This window comes from Cupressus sempervirens, chromosome 9 (assembly GCF_028749045.1).
Source record: "Cupressus sempervirens isolate cs-2001-9-10 chromosome 9, ASM2874904v1, whole genome shotgun sequence".
Classification (NCBI taxonomy): Eukaryota; Viridiplantae; Streptophyta; class Pinopsida; order Cupressales; family Cupressaceae; genus Cupressus; species Cupressus sempervirens.
This window is the reverse complement of record NC_143126.1, coordinates 296,651,280-296,671,603: the sequence shown is the minus strand read 5'-3', so window position 1 is coordinate 296,671,603 and position 20,324 is coordinate 296,651,280. Positions and strand designations below refer to the sequence as shown.

At 32.5% G+C, this 20,324-nt stretch overlaps 1 protein-coding gene across 1 annotated transcript in view; it reads left to right on the top strand.

Moving 5' to 3' along the window:
• Positions 1–8,961: 8,961 nt before the first annotated feature.
• NUDX19 (nudix hydrolase homolog 19) overlaps positions 8,962–20,324 on the top strand; it is a 134,044-nt gene continuing 122,681 nt past the window's right edge. The window contains exons 1-3 of the mRNA XM_089799885.1: positions 8,962–9,770; positions 9,861–10,001; positions 16,319–16,423. Of these exons, the coding sequence (XP_089656011.1) occupies positions 9,294–9,770; positions 9,861–10,001; positions 16,319–16,423 (723 nt within the window). The 5' untranslated portion in view covers positions 8,962–9,293. The remainder of the gene's footprint in view (positions 9,771–9,860; positions 10,002–16,318; positions 16,424–20,324) is intronic.

The window sequence follows — 20,324 nt, the reverse complement described above, 5'->3', positions numbered from 1 at the left end:
CAAATAGATTTTGAATCAATTTGAATTCTAAATCTAAATCAAACATGCAAGGCTAAACTATATGAAACTTATTGAAATTGAAATCTAAATCAAAGGAGAATATTATAACTAATTTTTTACATAAATCTACATTTAAATATAAATACATAACTAAATCTAAATCTAAATGCAAGACTAAATTAAAAATAGAAATATCACATGCCAAAAATTACTCCAAAACTTTAATCTACCCTTCTTCAAAAACTCTAATCTACTCCAATAATCTCCACCACTTCCTCCCTATAAGAACACAAAATAAAAATGAAATGAGGATCATTTGTTTTATAACCTATGAGAGATTCCTCATATCCCCCAATAGATGTCTTTTGACATTTCACAAATTTGTTTCAAATTCCCCCACTCCCCACAAAAAATAAGCATGAATGTGCATGCAAAAATATATTTAACAAAAAGAAAATGTTTTATATTTAAAAAATTAATGAAATTATATCAGCCCTTTTTTTTGAGTTCTATTGTTTTGGCCTTTATTTTTCGGGTCCTATTTTTTGGCCCTATTTTTTGAGTCCTATTTTTTAGCCACTTTTTCGAGCCCTATTATTTTGACATCCATTTCACTTCATATTATTTTGACTATCTATTATTTCGAGAATGTTTTTCTATTTTATAATTTAATAATGATAAAATATATACTAAATATATGATTCATCTACTTTAAATAAATCATTAACTTTAATAAAATATAAATTGTATTGATATGGTGGCATTGTCATCCACATTAATGATAAAATTATACTTTGAAACATTAAAATATAAATACTTTGAAATATGCAAATGTAAATCTATTATGAAACCTTCAATCTAAAACATTCAAACGAAAACTATTTTTGAAATATACAAATCTAAAACTAATTTAAAACATGCACTTTTAAATTCTGCAAATGAAAAGTATTATAAAATATATAAATCAAATAGATTTTAAATGCAAATCTAAATCTAATTCAAACATGCAAGACTAAACTATTAAACGCAAGTGTAAACAATTTTGAATAAAATTCTAAATCTAAATGAAACTCATTAAAATTGAAATCTAAATCAAAGTATAATATTATAACTAATTTTGAATCTCAATCTCAATCTCAATCTACATCTAAATCTAAATGAAAATCTAAATAAAAATTAGAATTCTCACCTGTAAAAACATTACTCCAATACTTCAATCTACTTTTATTCAAAAACTCCAATCTAATCTTCCAATAATCTCCACCTTTTCCTTCCTACAAAAACATAAAATGAAGATGAAATGAGGAGCCTCTGTTTTATAACTTGTAAGAGACTCCTCATATCCCCCAATGGACATCATATCCCCTAATGGACATCTCTTCACATTTCATAAATTTGTTTCAAATTCCCTCACTCCCCACAAAAAAAAAGCATGAATGTGCATGCAAAATTATATTTAACAAAAAAAAAAATCATATTGAAATTATTTCAGCCCTATTTTTAAGGGCATATTTTTTGGGCCCTATTTTTTTGGGTCCTACTTTTTTGAGCCCTATTTTTTCAGGCCTATTATTTTGACCTCCATTCAACTTCCTATTATTTGGGCCAACTATTATTTTGGGAATGTTTTTTATTTTATGATTTAATAATTTAATATTTAATTTAGAAGTTTGTAACTACTCCCTTTTCTTTTTTATTGACGAGGAATTTTGACATACTCTCATGCTCGACATTTGTGCTGCTCTTGTATAAAATGCCTCTCGGTACAATTATAATCTTTTAATTTTTTTAAATGTATGAAACATGTAATTTCATAATAAAATTAAAATCTAAAATTTAAATATATAGAACCATTTTTATTTTTCTATTTAATTTTATCTTTCATGTAGCATAAAATTATTTCATATTTAGAAATTAAAATAATTTTTAATTTTTAAAATATATCATCATTTAATTTTACAATAAATTTAAATCTATATAAAACTTTCTATTTTTTTCTCATAACTATTTTATAATTATCAAATAATTTTATATAAAATTTAAAACTAAAATATAAATATAAATTAAAGATTTTTGAACAATTGTAAAAGCAAATTATGTAAACACAATTCTAAACTATAAAGTAGCAAAGATAACTATAGACATTAGGAACTATACTGGAAAGTTTCTAAAAACATTGTTCTATCATAAAATAAAAATAACCCATAAGATAATTATTAGTTCCTCCTATTAGATTTTAATTTGTTTGTCAAATTAGAATACTTTATTATTCAATTACTTTTTGAACTGTAAAGTTTTCATATTTATTGTATTTAAAATAGTTCAACACAATATATTTATTGATAATTTGAGTGGTTGTTTTGTGTATATAGTGAGTGCAATTTTTTCCTTTATGTGTTTCTCCAATCAAAACAATTTATTATTCAATTACTTTTTACAACTATAAAGTTTTCATCTATATTATATTTGAAAAAAATTATAAAAATATATTTATTGATTGTTGTTTTGTAAGGCTTTTAATTTTTTATAGACAAAATGTAACAAAATATTTTAGAATTACTATTGAATAAAATTTATATTATTTTCAAATTATTTTAGAGACTTTGCACATCATTTTACTATTGCATAAAATTCATATTATTTTATTCTATCATTATTGATTGTTGTTTTGTAGAGCTTTTAATTTTTTATACACAAAATGCAATAAGTTATTTTAGAATTACTATTGCATAAAATTAATATTATTTTCAAATTATTGCATAAAATTCATATTATTTTCTTTGCTTTACGTCCTTGTTTCGTAAGAATCTTACAATTTTTTCACAATAAAATATATTTTGGGACAAAGCTCCACAATAAGCCTATCAACTTTGGTATGTGTCTAAATACAAGAAAATAAAATTAATTGACCAATTTAGCCAAGAGAAGATAATTGTAACAAGTGTCACATAGTGGCTTGTATTTGCCATTGATAAATAATTTTAGATTGTATTTTTTTTAATCGATAAACGGTTGAAGCCTAGATTAATTATTATTATTTATTAGAATTAATTATTATTACATGTTAAACAAAGGTAGATTCAAACCCAAGACATCCCACATGAGAGGCTCACAAGTTATCGTTGCATTGTAGGCTTTTGCCTAATAATTTTAGATTGCATTGTATCTAAATACATTTTTAATTATAAAATTTATTTATATTATAATAAAAATAATAAATATTTTAGAGTATATGATTATAATATATTATGATATTGTGAAAAATATGAAAATATTATTGTTACTAGATTTATTTATTGAATATAATTATATATGTATAGTTTTATAGAAAACATATTATATTAATGATTTATATATATAATAGTTAATAAAAATATACAAGAACATCAATTCATATGATAAAATTAAGACAAAACATCATTATATGCATATTCTTTTACAGCACTAGTCACTAGTAATAATAGACATTTACAAATTAGAAGTCACCCCATTAACATATACATTGTACATTCATCTTGTGTAGGATATTACATAGCTAATGTTAATACACATCAAAATCATTATTCATGTGATGTTGCATAACAATATACAATAAATCATAGGAACTATCTAGCTATACGAACACGAAGCAATGAAAGACTCCATGACTCCTATTGTGATGTATGACAAGGAAGTTCTATAAAGATTTAATTAAAAATATTCTTAAAGAAAAACAACACCCATAATACTTTATACATAAAGCATATGATAATTAATCCAATGTCATATAATTTCTATTAAAATAAAGTGTAAATCTTGCTATTTGTTTAGTTAATAAATAAAAAACTTAGTGAGAGTTTAATAATAGCATGGAATTACAATTAAGATAAATGAATAACCATCTAACACAAAAAAACTTACTATAAATAAATAATTATATATTAACATAAAAATAAAATAAAATTCAAATTTCTCTTTAATGCATGATAAAAATTTATAGGCATATAGAAGAGTTGGAAATTAGTTTAATTTAATAAATAAATATTAATATAATGCAATACAGAGAACCTCCAAAAAAAGAACTTTTATAACACAAAACAAATTGATCCAATCATATCTAAGATTAAAAAAAATATATATATAATTAATAAATTAATAAATATATATCAAAAGTATAGAAATATAACATTTAAACAATATAATTATTGGAGTGATGGTGACGAGAATGCAATACTAAGGCAAATACAATAATAGTAAACAAGAGCTTCGAAAGAGCTTAAGTCCTTGCCTTAAAGGAAGAGTTGGAAGGTATGGAAGGGGATAGCAGTTGTCATTGTATAGACTTATTCAAAAGTAAAAATAATTGGGAAATAATATAAAATGATCAATATATGTGATTTATTTGATAATTTTGTATATGTGATAATTGTTAGAGAACATTAATAAAATTTAATTGTATTTTTGTCATGAAACTAAATGAGTATTAAATTAAAAAAATTAAAACAAAAAATATAATGAAAAAGAGTAAAGGTAATTAGTAATGAAAATAGATAAGATAAGAGTAAATAAGAGTAAATATATCAGATTTAATAATATAAGTCATGATCAAATTTAATAAAAAAATGTTTCAAATTGATTTCTATTGCAAAATTATTTCAAAGTATATCTTTGCATAAATTCAACTAAAATAATTTAGAAATTTATATACAATTTTCTTTTCTTTAAATTATTTATACATATTTTTCTATTAAAAATTTAATAAACAATATATAATTTTTTCATTCTAATTATAATTCAAATTCTCTCAATTTAGAGAAGGGAAATAATTTTGAAACTCTATACTTCAGTTCTAATTAGATTACTCCAAATCTATACTAATCCCATATTTAGCTTAAATCCTAGACTGCCATTTCAATGTTTTGGCTTTTCGATTTGCAATAAAAGGCCACGGCCTCATTTTAATTTTTTTTTAACACCATCATTACATCAGATTTCAGTATGCTGCAAGCATAACCGTCCTTGCTAAAAGTGGCCTTGACTAAAATTTTTTGTTGACCCACAAAAATTTCCACCATCAAATTTTTTTGTGATGGCAAAATCTCAAATTTCCACAGCAAATACCTAACATCCACATTGAAAGATAGAGTTTCGTCACTTTTGTATTCCTATAAGTTTTGTTAGTAAATGCACTGCATTTAATTCGTGTCTATCTTCCTTCTCATTGATTTCTCCTTGTTTTTCAATTTCAGTTATGAAAATGCTAAAACCAAAGCAAAATTATATTGACCAATAAAAAATTTGAAATTTCTACAGAGAAATTAATTTTAAAATAAACATACACGAAATTAATTTGATTTGTTGAACTCCAAAAATTAATTTCCCTAGGACTAATAATCATAAGAAGTGATCCATAGTACAATATCCAACTGCGGACAAATGCCTCCTTCTATACTGTCTGCAATTCTATCTCTTCACAAGTTGTAGATGAGATTGAAGAAGAATACAATTAAAACCAATGTTGATACCGTTGCTGTAATTATGAGCCACCCCAAGAAATTTTTCATCCCTAAACTCTTGGCAATCTCTGTATCACTATTATTTGGATAGCCCCAAGAGGAAATCTACAGCCAATGGATCACTTAAAACTATGCTATGAAATACAAGTCATTATGGAAATCTATAAAAAACTGAGAACAATCTGTGTAGCCGTGATGCTCAGAATTCATTAAAACAACTAAAACTTCTTCTTTGTTTGGACTCTTTGAGAGTGCCTCTGCACATTTCTTTGTTGTTCTATATGCATTCAGTTTTTGTATCTCCATGCTCAAATATCTGAATTTGTTTCTTGTGATATTGGAGGAATCGCTAGAGGAACAAACCAAACAAAAATAACAATTCAAGCTGACCTGCTCTCAATTTTCACGTCTGCAAAGATGGATATATTTAAATTAAATCAAGATTTTTTACTTAGTTCATATATATATAGCTTTAGTGATTTGAAGAAATGTTTATGTGAATACTTACTTTGAGATATGGACATCATCGAGACAATAGACTTGCCAACGGTTGGGATTAGGACAAAGAAGAAAATGTATCAAATATATAGGGCTTCTATGTTTGTAGGATATACATAAATTGAATCTACTAGAAGATTTGGAAATGCATCAACAAATTTCTTAATTTCCTACCATGTCTTTTTAATTCAAACCATGTAGCTATTGTGAAAATATCATAGCTGAGAACATAATTTTCAGTTCTAGAAATCTTTGTGATTCAATTTCTAATGAGCAATGGAAATATCATGTGTCTGATCAAAGATCTCAATTTTATAGTAGAAATTTCTTTAACTCACCTCTCTATGGAAATGCTATGAAAGAACATTACAAAGAAGTATTGGTAAAATTCATAATAAAAGGACAGTAAAAGACGAGCCTAATGGACTTTGGCAATATATTGTATGGCAACAAATTTTTTAGTTTCCTACCAGAAATCTTCAACAGATTGATATTATTTTGAAACTTGTCTCAATTTCCTACTAGAAATTATTTTTGTTCACTACTCATTAGAAATTCAGTATGGAAGACATATGTATGAATGGACTGTAAAAATAGCATATCTTGTGAACAAGTTTTTTAATACCTAACCAGAATAATTTAGGCCTGTGAATAGGTTTTCTTTCCTACTATAAATTACTGTGATGCAGTATAAAGAAGACTAAATGGACTAAAGATATCAAATCTAGTGAAGAAATGTTTCAATTCGCTACCATAATATTTCATATTTCATGCCTTTCAAGGGACTACAAATGGACTGTGGAAAGTTCAATGGGTTGACTGCGACTTCAAAGTAAAAGGGGACAAAAGTGATAATTGGATTATGAAAATATCAAATCCCCTAGTCGAATTTTGCAAATTCTACTAGAATATTTAATGCTTTTGAAACAACGAAAATAATGATTAACTACCCTATCATAACCATTTAGAAAAAAAGGGTCCACATAATTTTATTCACAAATGAATTTTCACTCTAATACTGACTATTTTCACACTAATACTTGACTATTTCCAGAGAATAAAAATCCTACTACTACCATTCAGTGTAAAAACTTGTTTGGTTATTGATTCTAGCAAACAATGATTGAATGTAGCCATAAGTATTAGTGAAAATCCACATTTATTGAAAAATCTATAGAACAAAAGAATCCAAAAATATATAAAATAAATAAATAAATTAAGATAATAAACAATCACATTGTTTCTGTAGCAAGACACGGGTGAGAAAAACAACCAGTTTACGTCAAGTTTGTGGAGCACAACAAAGCCGCATATTAATAAATTACTATAAAAATGTTCTATTAACAAACTATCAAATGAAATAAATGACAATGAAAAGCCAGTCCCCTATGGATTCAATGGTCAGCACTGCCAGTACTGCGATGTCGTGCTCAACAAGGCCCTTGAGCAAGTTCCATATGCTTATGCATCCTATAAAAGGTTTTAATTTTTTCTAGTAGATGTTAATTTTCCATTTCTTAGTGCTATCAAATTGAAGAAGAAATTTACATAGACAAACTAAATGGTGTTGCTTTACCAGTAGATAAGGAGATGATATGAAAATTGATTTTTTTTTTTTTTTGTATGAACTAAGATAAGCCTCTAGACCATGGTTTGAGATGCTATACTCTTATATTATCAAGAATGAGTTTAGTATAACTAGTGAGGAGAGCAATGCTTATCTGAATATTGAAGGTGAGAAGTTCCTTATAGCTGAAGCATTTGTAGATGATACAATATTTAGTGGAGATGATGAGATGATTTGGAATTTGTAGAGGAGGTGAAGAAATTTTTTGAAATGAAAATGATAGGAAAAATTAATTTCATTATTAAATTATAGGCTATATAGCTAAAGGATGGAATCTTTATTATTTAGTTTAATTTATAACAATTTGCTTCCTTCAATCATCTCTAGATGTATACAAATCAAACTAAAACATTCTACCATGACAAACCCTGAAAATACAAACACAATCTTTGAAAGAAACACAAACCCCACATAAAAAATGATAACATGTGCATCTAGAATGGAACAATTTCAACAGACCCTGGAACCTATTTGTCAGGTACAATACACAACAATGGAATTTCACAGCTACCAGAAGGTGTAATAGAGATGCATGAGATGGGTGTTGACAGGAAGCACAATACACGCATAAACAAGGAGAAAGGAAATTAGATTAACATTCATAGACCAACCTCAAGGCGGTTGAAGGATACCCAGGAGAAATAGCAGGGTGCCACGACAACACAAGCCCATAGCAGGTCGCATACCCAGGTGTAGCACACCTTGCCATGATAGCAGAGGGCCATAACAGCTCGGAGGGTGATCTTGCACATTACAAACAACATTGTGGCCATCGTAGGAGTTTTACTCTCTGTTGTAGGGCAAACACATCCCTTTCGGCCATGAAGATGGCTCGCAGGAAAGAAGTTGTTTGAGAATGAACAGAAAGGGCACGCCTTGGGCGTAATAAAATATGAAATTGAATGTCAGACACATAGAAAGGGAATGAAGGGTATAATTTAGTATACTGACTTACATGTATGATGCCACAAAAACCTTTCACAAATGACACGGTTGTGCCTAGCAAAGTGCTACCTTGTCACGTTTGGGTGCCTACAACCCTATTTTTCTTCAATAGTCGAGCCTTCCATTGTTAGGTGCTCCCTAAGATTATTTCGCTGAAATTTTCACAAAAAAATTCAAAAAGATCACTGAGAAAAAACATGGCAGCCAATGAAAAAATAAGAATTTTGAAATGGAAAATTCATTTTAATAGAAATTAGTCAATGGACCATAGTTTATAGCAATTTTTCTAGAATTTGCACAGTTTTAAAAGTTTCAACTAATGCTAAAAGAGACCTGAAAACTTTAGTCTCGTTCCGTAAGGCACTATTAAAGAAAAATAATGAAACAACGGTTTCCGCCGGAACGAAAGTAGGAATAACGAGCAGACTTTTCGTCTAACCTTGGATCACCTTGCTAGTCAAATATGCTCTGTTCCTGGCTTACCCACTTTCCTATCAATCCAACACAGCTACAACTAAACCAGTTAATGAAATTTGTGAGGCTGACCAGAGTGGACCTGAGTGACCATCAGCAGGTAACATTGTAGGCCACTCGGGTTGGTACTCGTTAGCCAGGGACATTCATCAAATTGTTTGAATCACAATTGCCCACAAAAAAATAAGGCGGTCGAGTTGACACGAAACAAACGTTTGCCATTTAAAAGTAAACGAATTGAGCTTTGAAATTCAATGGCGACGAGCAGTAGAGAGCACGCCTTTGCAGGGAATCCTCTAATAGGTGCTGCTTCAACACCCACATCTTCCTCTGACATTGATTCAGCAGTAGCTTCAATCCACAAGCTCTGGCTAAACACAGAAGAAGATCAACTGGGTCATAAAATATTACCCTTTAAGCAAGGCAAGCCCTTGGTGGTCTCTACAATTTCGTCTGTTGATGTGAGCCAGATCCCCACGTGGCATCTTGCGTGGCAAAACATTTATAAATGCAAGGAATTATTCCAGAGCTCAGAACTGCAATTAGGCGAAGAACGATTGGTCTATTTGGGCCAGAAAGATGGGGTGGTGCATTGGGCCCTTGATTTTACAGAGACAGGTCAGCAGTCCTCATGGAATGGGCAAGGTGCTTACGTGGAGCTGAGGACTTTAATGGTAGCCACCAATTTTTCTGATGAGAATTCCATGGCAGAGCTCTCAATTGCAGGCCATGTGGGTGTTAATGAAATTGGTTTCAATTGGTCTCTTGCATTGCATTTTAGCGTTAGTAAAGATTTTTAAGCCCCCTTTGTTGCCCTGCAGGCAAAAGGATTGCTGGAATGGCACGGTCTTTCCCAATTCTGTGGGAGGTGCGGGACAATGACGGTGGCCATCGAAGCAGGAAGACGTAGGCAATGCCAGAATAGTAACTGCAAGAAGAGATTTTACCCACGTTTGGATCCTGTAAGTCTTTTTGGATGTGCTTTTTTTTTGCTGATTTCCATCAATTCTCAGGGTCTTAATCCTGATTTAGGAAACAAAAAAAAAGGTATTTCTGGAGCATTGTCAAGAGACTAGAGCATCCTGCTAGCCTATACAAATATTAATTATCTTAAAAGGAAAATATTGATTGCAAAATAAGTAACAACGCACCCAAAGTACTGGTCGATGGACCCTCCTGAAGATACCTCAAGAACAAATCATCTCTAAGACGTGTAGCTAGAAAAAGATGAAACATAATTCATATTTTGATAATGCGCTTTTGGGATTGTCAATTGGTACTGTAAATTGCTCTACAATCATTGATGAAGACAACAAACAAAGTAAATTTGTTCTAAGACTGATAAATACTCGGATCTTTTATTAAACAAACAAACACATTTTGTTACCTTCTAAAAATGAATTTGGACATCAAATTTCTTCTCATCTGATCTATTGCAAGTCCATTGTGTAAGGAGGCAAAGGTATGCGGAAACACTTCCTACGCTAATCTTGAGAGGGCGACTATGCAAATTTCAACTTAAGTATCGCAAAAGATCTCAAGAAATGCATTAATGAACAATCAAAATAACAATGAACATATGAGACAGTAATTATCGTGGGAAAACCCCTCTGGGAGAAAAACCCCACCCTCCAAAACCCGATAATGTATTATCAAATCAGGAAGATTACAATACACTTGTAATGCAAATTCTTATAGGAGCATCACCACAACTTTGAATTCGGAGAGACACCTTCTAGCACCCAGTCTTGCAAACATAAGTCAATGATCCAAACTCCTCCCTAAGCCCTCCTTATATAGTGATTTTACAACTTAGAAACCACTTGTGGTTTTACAAAACCATGGGCAAAACTACCATGTCACATGCTGCCCATTCTTGACATTTGTAATTCCAAGATGGGAAAAACAACCAAGTTAAAATAGTAATCCCGTCCATAATTTTGTCCCCTAGTTTAAACCCCCATAAAAGACATAAAATAAGTTATCTATGCTCTAAAAATGACTGTCCTATATTCTACCATGGATTGGGCACTTTTTGGCATTTTATACACTCTTTTCCAAGGCATAAACAAATGGAAAACTACCACCAACAAATAATTAGAATTTTCTGGAAAAAGCTTGTATGGTTGAGACACATTTCTCAACATTCTCCCACTTGTCGAACACCTTGCAAGAGTCAGGGGATCCAAAGTATCATGGACTTAATTGCTAGGGGCCGAGAGGCCCATAGACTTTGAACACCGTCTGAACTTCTCTGTGCTCACAAGCTTAGTTAATGCATCAATAACATTCGCCAAACTTTCTACCTTCTCCAACTTCACCTTATCATCCTCGACCATGTCTCTCACAAAATGGTATTGTACATCAATGTGTTTGGTCCTAGCATGAAAAGTCAGGTTCTTTGCTAAGCAGATTGCACTTTGATTGTCACTATAAATTGTCACTGCGCCTTGTTTGAACTCTACATTTGAACACTATCTCTTTAGCCAGATGGCTTTCTTACAGGCATGAGTAGGTGCCATATACTCTGCCCTTGTAGTGGACAAAGCGACTACAGCCTGTCGGTTACTCATCCAACTGATTGCACCACTAAATAATGTAAACACATGCACTGGTGGATCTTCTTCTATCAACATCACCAACCTAGTCTGAATCCACATAGCCTTGAATATCCAAGGAATGCTCATTTCCTAGTCCATGAAAACATAGAGTACTCTGAGGTACCCCGCAAGTATCTGAAAACTCTTTTTATTGCATCCCAATGTATTCTTCCTGGATTAGACATGTAATGGGAAAGTACTCCCATTGCTTGGGCAATGTCTGGTCTTGTACAAACCATAGCATACATCAAACTTCCAACAACACTTTGGTATGGTACTCTACTCATCTCTTCCATCTCCAATAGGGATGTAGGACACTGTGAGCTAGAAAGCTTTGTTCTCATAGTAACAGGAACACTCAATGGTTTGGAATCTTGCATATTGAATCTTCTCAGAATAGTACCAACATACTTACTTTGGCTTAGCCAAAGCTTTCTGTTTTGTCTATCTCTTATAATCTTCATTCCCAGAATGTGCCTTGTTGCGTCAAGATCTTTCATTTCAAACTTTGCTGAGAGTTGAGATTTTAACCCTACAATTAAACCTTTTCCTTTTCCAATAAGCAACATGTCATCAACATATAAGGCAATAACTAGGAAATGATCACTTTCACACCTGAAATAAATACAATGATTAGATTTAGACTGCACAAATCCCAAACTCAACACATATGTATCAAACTTTTGGTACTACATCCTAGGACTTTGTTTTAAACCATACAAGGATTTCTTCAACTTACAAACCAAATGACTTTTACCTTTCACCACATAGTACTCTGGCTGTGTTATATATACTTTTTTCCTCCAAATCTCTTGGAAGGAAAGTTGTTTTCACATCCATCTGCTCAACTTCTAGATCATAAGCTGCTGCAATAGAAAGTAAAAATTGAATGGATGTCATTTTTGCTACAGGAGAAATTTTTTCACCAAAATCAACTCTTGCAACTTGGGAGTAACCTTTGGCAACTAAACGGGCTTTATACTTGTCGAAGCTTCCATTTGAACCCATCTTCCTTTTGAACACCCATTTACAACCAACTGGCTTCCATCCTTCAAGCAATGGTACAAGGTCCCATGTGTCATTCCTTTTAAGAGCTGCCATTTCTTCATCGATGGCTATTTTCTAGGACTCCGAATCATTTATACCAAGAGCCTCTTCTACAGATCTTGCTTCATCAATGTTAGCATTCAAAGCAAATATACACCTCCGATCATCAGGAGAATATCCATACCTTTCTCTGTCTACTAGAGCTTTGTACAAGATCTGATTCAGGTTCAAGTTCAAGTTCTCCCTCTTCCTCTAATGATTTATGCACTTTTATTTGTCCATTGAAATCTTTGTAATAGTTAGTTAAAATTTGTATAATCAAAACACCATTATCAGTTCTCAAACATTTTATCTTCTTTCTAGTCTGCAACTCAACCATTGCTTTTAAATTCTTTGAAGCAATTGAAAACTTAAACTTTACTCCTAAGAAAATAAACCCATGTTCATCTACTGAAATCATCAATGAAAGAAACATAATAAACTGATCTACTAGTAGAAGGAACATCAACTCAACTAAATACATCTGAATGGATTAGATCCAAAATGCATGAAGACTAATGAGAACTTGAGTAAAATTGAATGTGGTTTTGTTTACCATAGATACAATGCTCACAAAAATCAAACTCAAGATTGCAATAATTCAACCCATCAGCAAAGTTTTTATTTTTCAAAGTCCATAGACCCTTTTCACCTATGTGGCTGAGTCTTTGGTGCCATCACATGGTCTTCTCCCTAGGCAACTTTGATTCGGTAGATAGAGCACCCTTGGGTACCCAAAAACCACAACCATCTCTTGAAGGAGAAACCCTCTCCTTTTCCAACAAAGTAGTTCTTGCCACAATCTTATCAGAAGTGTTATTGCATTCAACTGTGCATGCATCAAGCTGGTACAATGTACCCAATTTGCTTTCTCTTGCTATCACCATAGCACCTCTTACCATTTTCACACTTGTTTTAGAAAATTGTACATGTACACTTGCATCTATTAGTTTTCTAATAGATAACAAATTTCTTGCTAGCCCTGGGATATGCAAGACACCAACAAATCTTCTAATTCTACCATCAGAAAATTTCACACGAATACTTCCATGGCCAACAATATCAAGGACTAAGTTATAACCCAAATACACCTTACCACCATCAAAATTTCATACTTACTAAACCAGTTTCTATCAGGAGTCATGTGAAAGATGCACCTAAGTCTATTAACCATGCATTATCACTTGCACGAGTGGCCAAGGTTGCGATAAAAGCATCTCCATCTTCCTTCTCAGACTCATGGATCATTGATAGTGGATGCTCACATCATGTGATTGGAGACAAAAGTAAGTTCATTACCTTAAATTGTTACGATGGAAATAGTGTAAGATTTGGTAATGATGCACCATGTTTGATAAAAGGAAAAGGTTCTATCAAACTCATAGATAAGATTTCATGTGACAATGCTTACTATGTTGAAAGACTAAACTACAATTTGTTGAGTGTGTCACAATTAAACAATTTGGGATGCAAGGTTAAATTTGAAATCGGACTTAGAATAAATTTTTTGCTTCTTCTTCTTCTTTTCCTCTTTGCAGTCCTTTCAAAAGTGACCAGATTTTCCGCAGTCCAACAGATTACCGTGGACTTACTAGGGGATTTTGATCTCCCCTTATTCTTGGACTTAGAACGGCTATGTTGCTTTTCGTTCTTGCTTCTTTTTTTTGGTCTTCCTCGAACACTCAAAGCCTCTTTGGCATTCAGAGAGATCTTCCTTCTCATCTTCTCGGAAAGTAGAGAACCAACAACATCCTCCATTTTCAAGACGTCTGCAGTGCTCCCTATAGCCATCACAAGGCTGTCCCATGAGTTTGGCAACGGACAAAGCAATATTTGGCACCTTTCTTCTTCATCCATTGGCACCTCAACTGAGGTCAATTGAGTCACCAACATATTAAAGCTTTCCATATGGTCATAAATTCGTCCACCTTCCATTCTCAAGGAATATAATTTCTTCCTCAAGAAAATCTTGTTCACAAGTGATTTCACTTGATAGATCTTACTTAGTTTCTTGCAAAGCTCCTTTGTAGTAGATTCTTCATGGACATTTATTAGAATTGAGTCAGCAAGACACAATTTGATGAGACCTTTAGCTTATCTATCAATCACATTGTATTGTGTAGCTAAAGTCAGATCTGCGGGTCTTTGCTTATTCTCATCGATTGCATCCCATAGATCCCGATCAATCAACATATCTTCCATCTTCAGCTTCCACATCTCAAAGTTTGTGCCAGTAAACTTCTCTACATCAATCCTCCCCAACATGCTTGCCATCTTTTCAATCCTGCAATACAGAAGTGAAATACTCTAAACAAGCTCCCACTCAAACTTTGGTTAGCTCAAAAAACCCTCCACCCAACAAATAGAACCAAAACTAGCCAAGCTCTGATACCACTTGTAAGGAAGCAAAGGTATGTGGAAACGCTTCCTACACTAATCTGAGAGGACAACTATGCAAATTTTAACTTAAGTATCACAAAAGATCTCAAGAAATGCATTAATGAACATTCAAAATAACAATGAACACATAACATAGTGATTACCATGGGGAAACCCTTCTAGGAGAAAAACCCCATCCTCCAAAACCCGCATAATGTATCATCAAATCAGGAAAATTACAATACACTTGCAATGCAAATTCTTACAGGAACAGGAGCATCACCACAACTTCAAAATCGGAGAGACACCTTCTAGCACCTAGTCTTGCAAAACAGAACTCAATGATTCAAACTCCTCCCCAAGCACTCCTTATATAGTAATTTTACAACTTGGAAACTGCTTGTGGTTCTACAAAGCCATGGCAAAACTACCATGCCACATGTTGCCCATTCTTGACATTTATAATTCCAAAATGAGAAAAACAACAAAGTTAAAATAGTAATCTTGTCCATAATTTTGTCCCCTAGTTTAAACCCCCATAAAAGACATAAAATAAGTTATCTATGTTCTAAAAATGACCCTCCTATATTCTGCTATGGACTGGGCACTTTTTGGCATTGTATACACTCTTTTCCAAGGCATAAACAAGTGGAAAACTACCACCAACAAATAATTGGAATTTTCCGGAAAAAGCTTGCAAGGTTGAGACACATTTCTCAACATGTTGATTTGGACAATTGCGTGAATAATAACAAATGGGCAGCCACCTAAAGATCTCTGTTTAGTCTTTTGTTTAAGAACTCAGGTCTGCAGGACCAAGTTATTAGTTGCATCAAATTAAACTTAATCTTTGATATTTCTCTCTTTTAACAACTTATTCAAAACATCTGATATAACTGCCTGAAAATAAATATACGTTTCTATATATAACACAATACTTAACTGATTATTTTTTTTTCTGAACTTTTAGACATAGCCTATTCAAGACATTCGTCAAAATTTCTGACTATATTTACCCATTTGTATACAGAAAATGTACCTAATTGGTTACATTTACCAAAAAAATTGTAGCCAGTAGAGTTCTCTTATTTTCTCAAACATTTGCATTTCATGTTTATGTTTCTACTCAACTATGGTATGCTTGCACAGCAAACAGTACCAGTCGAACTTTTGTCCTTGGTTATTATTTGTTTATAACTTGAATTTTCGTGCAGGTAGTGATCATGCTAGTCATTGATAAAGCTAATGATTGTGCATTGTTGAGTCGCCAGGCACGCTTTGTACCTCGGATGTGGAGCTGTCTTGCAGGATTCATAGAGGTTAACCGTTAAATACTCTCATAAAACCTCAATTGCACATTTCAAGTTTATTTGAATAGATATCTGAGAGTTTTCTTCAAATATAATGCCATTTCAATTGAGAGTGTGGGAGAGAAACAGGGAACACTTTTGTTTCAAGCAACTTGATCTTATTAAAAAATTAGAGACAAATAATAGGCAGATTATTTTTTCCTTTCTTCAGAAGATGCTATGTATCTCAACAGATGGAGCACATCCCCTAATCCTTAGACTCTGAGGGATTACAACCCTTTGTTCTAAGCCAAGATATCGCTCAAGCCATAAATGGCATGAAAACTTTAGCTTTGATTGTACCAAGGCTTATTGGGAGGGCAAATCATTTGTCGGGGGTTGGGTTTGGTTTAAGTATGAGAGGGGAGGAAATGCCAATAGTCAAAACACTAATCAAAATTCTTATTATCAATTCTTCAAATCTGAAAGGTCTAACATTGTTTGTGCAAGGATAACTCATGCATGTACAGGGAAACCGCTATGGTCAGCAAAACCTTTAACACATTTGTCTTCTAATGGTCAATGCTACATGATCATTAGCATTCCATCCATAAAGGTAAACTACTTTTATATAGTTCCATGTCATTATGTAACTATAGGCATATATGCCATACCTTAAAGCTCTCCACCTCTTTAGGTAAGAACATGCACAGGCAAATCTCATCAATCAGTTTACATATGAAGAAGTCAAATGGCTTTACACCCTCTTGCCTTGTAACAACTTCTTTCTTTCAATTTAATAATTTTGATATAGTGACTCACAAGTAGCTAGTATTTGTGCCTTGCGTTGCACTTTCTGAAAATCAAAAGGAAAAACTTATTTTGAGGCTGATTTTGTTTTGTGCTTTGGTTAGCTGGCAGATTCATTGACACCTTATGTGCTTCCCTAATTTATTCTAGGATCTGGTACCTCATTGTGCATTGCTGGTGCATTTTAGAGAATATCCAAATATTTGATAAATCCGATCAACAAAGCCTTTATATCTGGCTATCAAGTTGTGTAGGGGGGGCAGGGAGGTGAGAATTTTGCCTGTGATTTTTTGATTGGTCTAGCTTGAGCTTTGGTGGTATCACAAAAGTTACTGGGTTGTAATTGTAACATGACTTTTCTATTGTTGCCGTTTTATTTTTCCCTTCTTGGGACCTCTTAGATTGTAGCATTGGGTCCTGCCACCTTGGGTTTGATGCCCATTTTGAGTCTTGAGGTACAATGCAATACATACTCAGTGTGACATCGCTTTTTGATTTCTTAAATGGATATTTGAAGAGCATTGATGTAGTTTTGGGTTCCCCATACCCATGTTAAGTTAGATTTATTGGTTCTTCATAAAACATGGCCATTTTTTTTTCTTTCGAGGCTTTATTCAAGTTTCTAGATTTTCAAGAAACATTCAAGTATTTGAAGAAATATATGAACATTCATTGTGATTGCATTTTTGTATCATCTTGATCGCAAAGAGACTTTCGTGTGTTGTCCTTATTGTTTTTCCCATCCACCATTCTTGCATTTTGTCAACAAATGCGAAGTGCAAATCTCGTATAATTTTGTGACATTCATCATCCTTTTGCACTTCTCTTCTTTTTCCATCTTGTTTTCTCTTTTGTTGTTATTCACTCCATTTTGTTTATTATCTTAAATAACCAAAAATCAGCAGAAAAAAGGGTTTGAGTTTCTGAAGGCATTGATAATCTACAGTGTTGCCCCCAAATTTCTAGGATGACATTTTTTTTACCAAATTTGGGGGCAAAGGGGACAGCTTTATAAATATAGAGAAATTTGCATATATACATTACGTTCATATGGAAGTATGGATAAAGCATGCCATTTAAATATCATAGAACCTTAACATAGAACAGTTAAATAGTCAAAATCAATAGCCAATATGGATTCATAATCCGGAATTCATTGTCAATATGTATGTAAGATTAAAATAATACATACAAAATTGAAATACACCCAAGAACATAATTTGGAATTAATTATCAATAGCAACAAGAACAATAACCCACCTTCCAAATTGAAGCACACTACTACCATTTAAGTCTGATATAAATTATTGTTGTACACATTATAGGCATAGTGTTAGAGTTGCTTTCAAAGATAATCATTTGCGCATTAGAGACTGTACATGAAATTGCATTCCTATGAAATACTAATTTGAAAAATCTTGGAAATTATTTTGGAGTTGAACGTTGTAGGTTTGACATTGACTCTAGAAAGGGCTGCTACAGATTGTCGATCAAGTTGTAATGTCCTCTTTTTAGCTCTCCATGGTTTCTATTTGGATTAGCCTATTATTGGTCCTCATAGGCTAAGGTTGATGGTTAGAGGGTCCTAGTTGCCAGGAAAGGAGGCTCTTTCGCTTTTGGAGTATAAACGTGTACAGGATTTGCTCTTCGTTTGGTTCAGTTTGGTACACTTACTATTTATCATAAGGCATTTATCCAACATTTCTATATTTGGCAGGATACTTGGACCGGTCTCAGTTGCAGTGACAAGCGTTGGTACCATTGATTGATATTCAGGGATTTACTTATTACAGTAAGTTAGTGGTTGATAGAGAGGGACCCTTACTAATTTTAGTAAGATGGTTGTGCAATGTAAAAATTGGTTGATCTACAGGTTCAGATGGGACAGAGAGATAATGGGTAATCAATGAGAAATTATAAAGGCATTACTGATATTATTTATTAATGGTTATAATAAAATTACAATTTAACTTTATTAAGTGCTATTGAGGGACCATTATATTCAGTGAAAAGGTATGCCTTTATTATGAGATAAACTATCAATGCAAAAGCAATTATAAGTGTTAATTATAAAGTCATTAAAGTAAATGGGGAGAAGGGACATTTTTAATGAGCATTAAATTATTTTATTGAGAAGGGGCACCACATTAATGATATAGCATAAAGTCAACCACAAATGCAATTATTAAAGTCACTATTAATGAAGCTTGGTGAATCGTACCAAATTAAGGAGTTATAAAAGCCTCCAAGGAAGCAAATTGACCTCATTATGAGATGATTATTTGACTTTGCTTTTTAGTTCTTGGGAATTGTGCATTGAGACCTAGGGTTTCAGCCATCTTCAGCATTGGAGGCTGAATCTCTTCTGTGTTTATACAATCTTGAGGCTGTTAAAGATCAGCTGAATCATTGCTTGACTGTGGGCTTCATAAAAAGGTCCAGATTGTGCTAAATTGGTGAAGAATCAGGAAGTTTCAGAAAGTTTGTGAGCTAAATTAAAACGTGAATGCAAAGCTCCATTATGGTTGACCTGTAGCAGGTATTTGCAGTGGCTATAGAAGATTGAAATCATTTTTTAAGGCGGGCTGTACATGTATCTAGCCCTCACGTGAGTCTTCCAGCCTTGGCACAAATTTCCAAGGCCAAACGCCTAGGGTTTGTGGCCATTATCCAACTCAGATTTGGATGTCCAACTGTATGAAAGGATTTGCACACCAATTTCAAGGAACGGTTTAATCAATTCAAGGACTCTGCATCTTGTTCTAGGTTCTTTCATTGCTGCATTTTATTTCCCAGAATTTTAGTAAAGTAGTTCTCTTGCATTGTAAACTTTAATCCATCAAGAAACTTTAATAGTTTTGGAAATTGCAATTTCGTTTCAGAAATTCCTTGTATGCAAAGCATGGCATTTCTTACCTATTTGCATATATATCTCAAAAAAACCAAAATAAAATGAAATCAACAAATCGACATTCATAGAATAATATGGTTCAAAATTGGCATTCATCACAGATAACATGGTTCAAAATCAGACTTGTAATATTTTATGGAGATCAACGAACGGGCAAGTGACTATCACAAATGAGCGGTGGTAGTAATCTAATCGGATGGGGCAAAACTT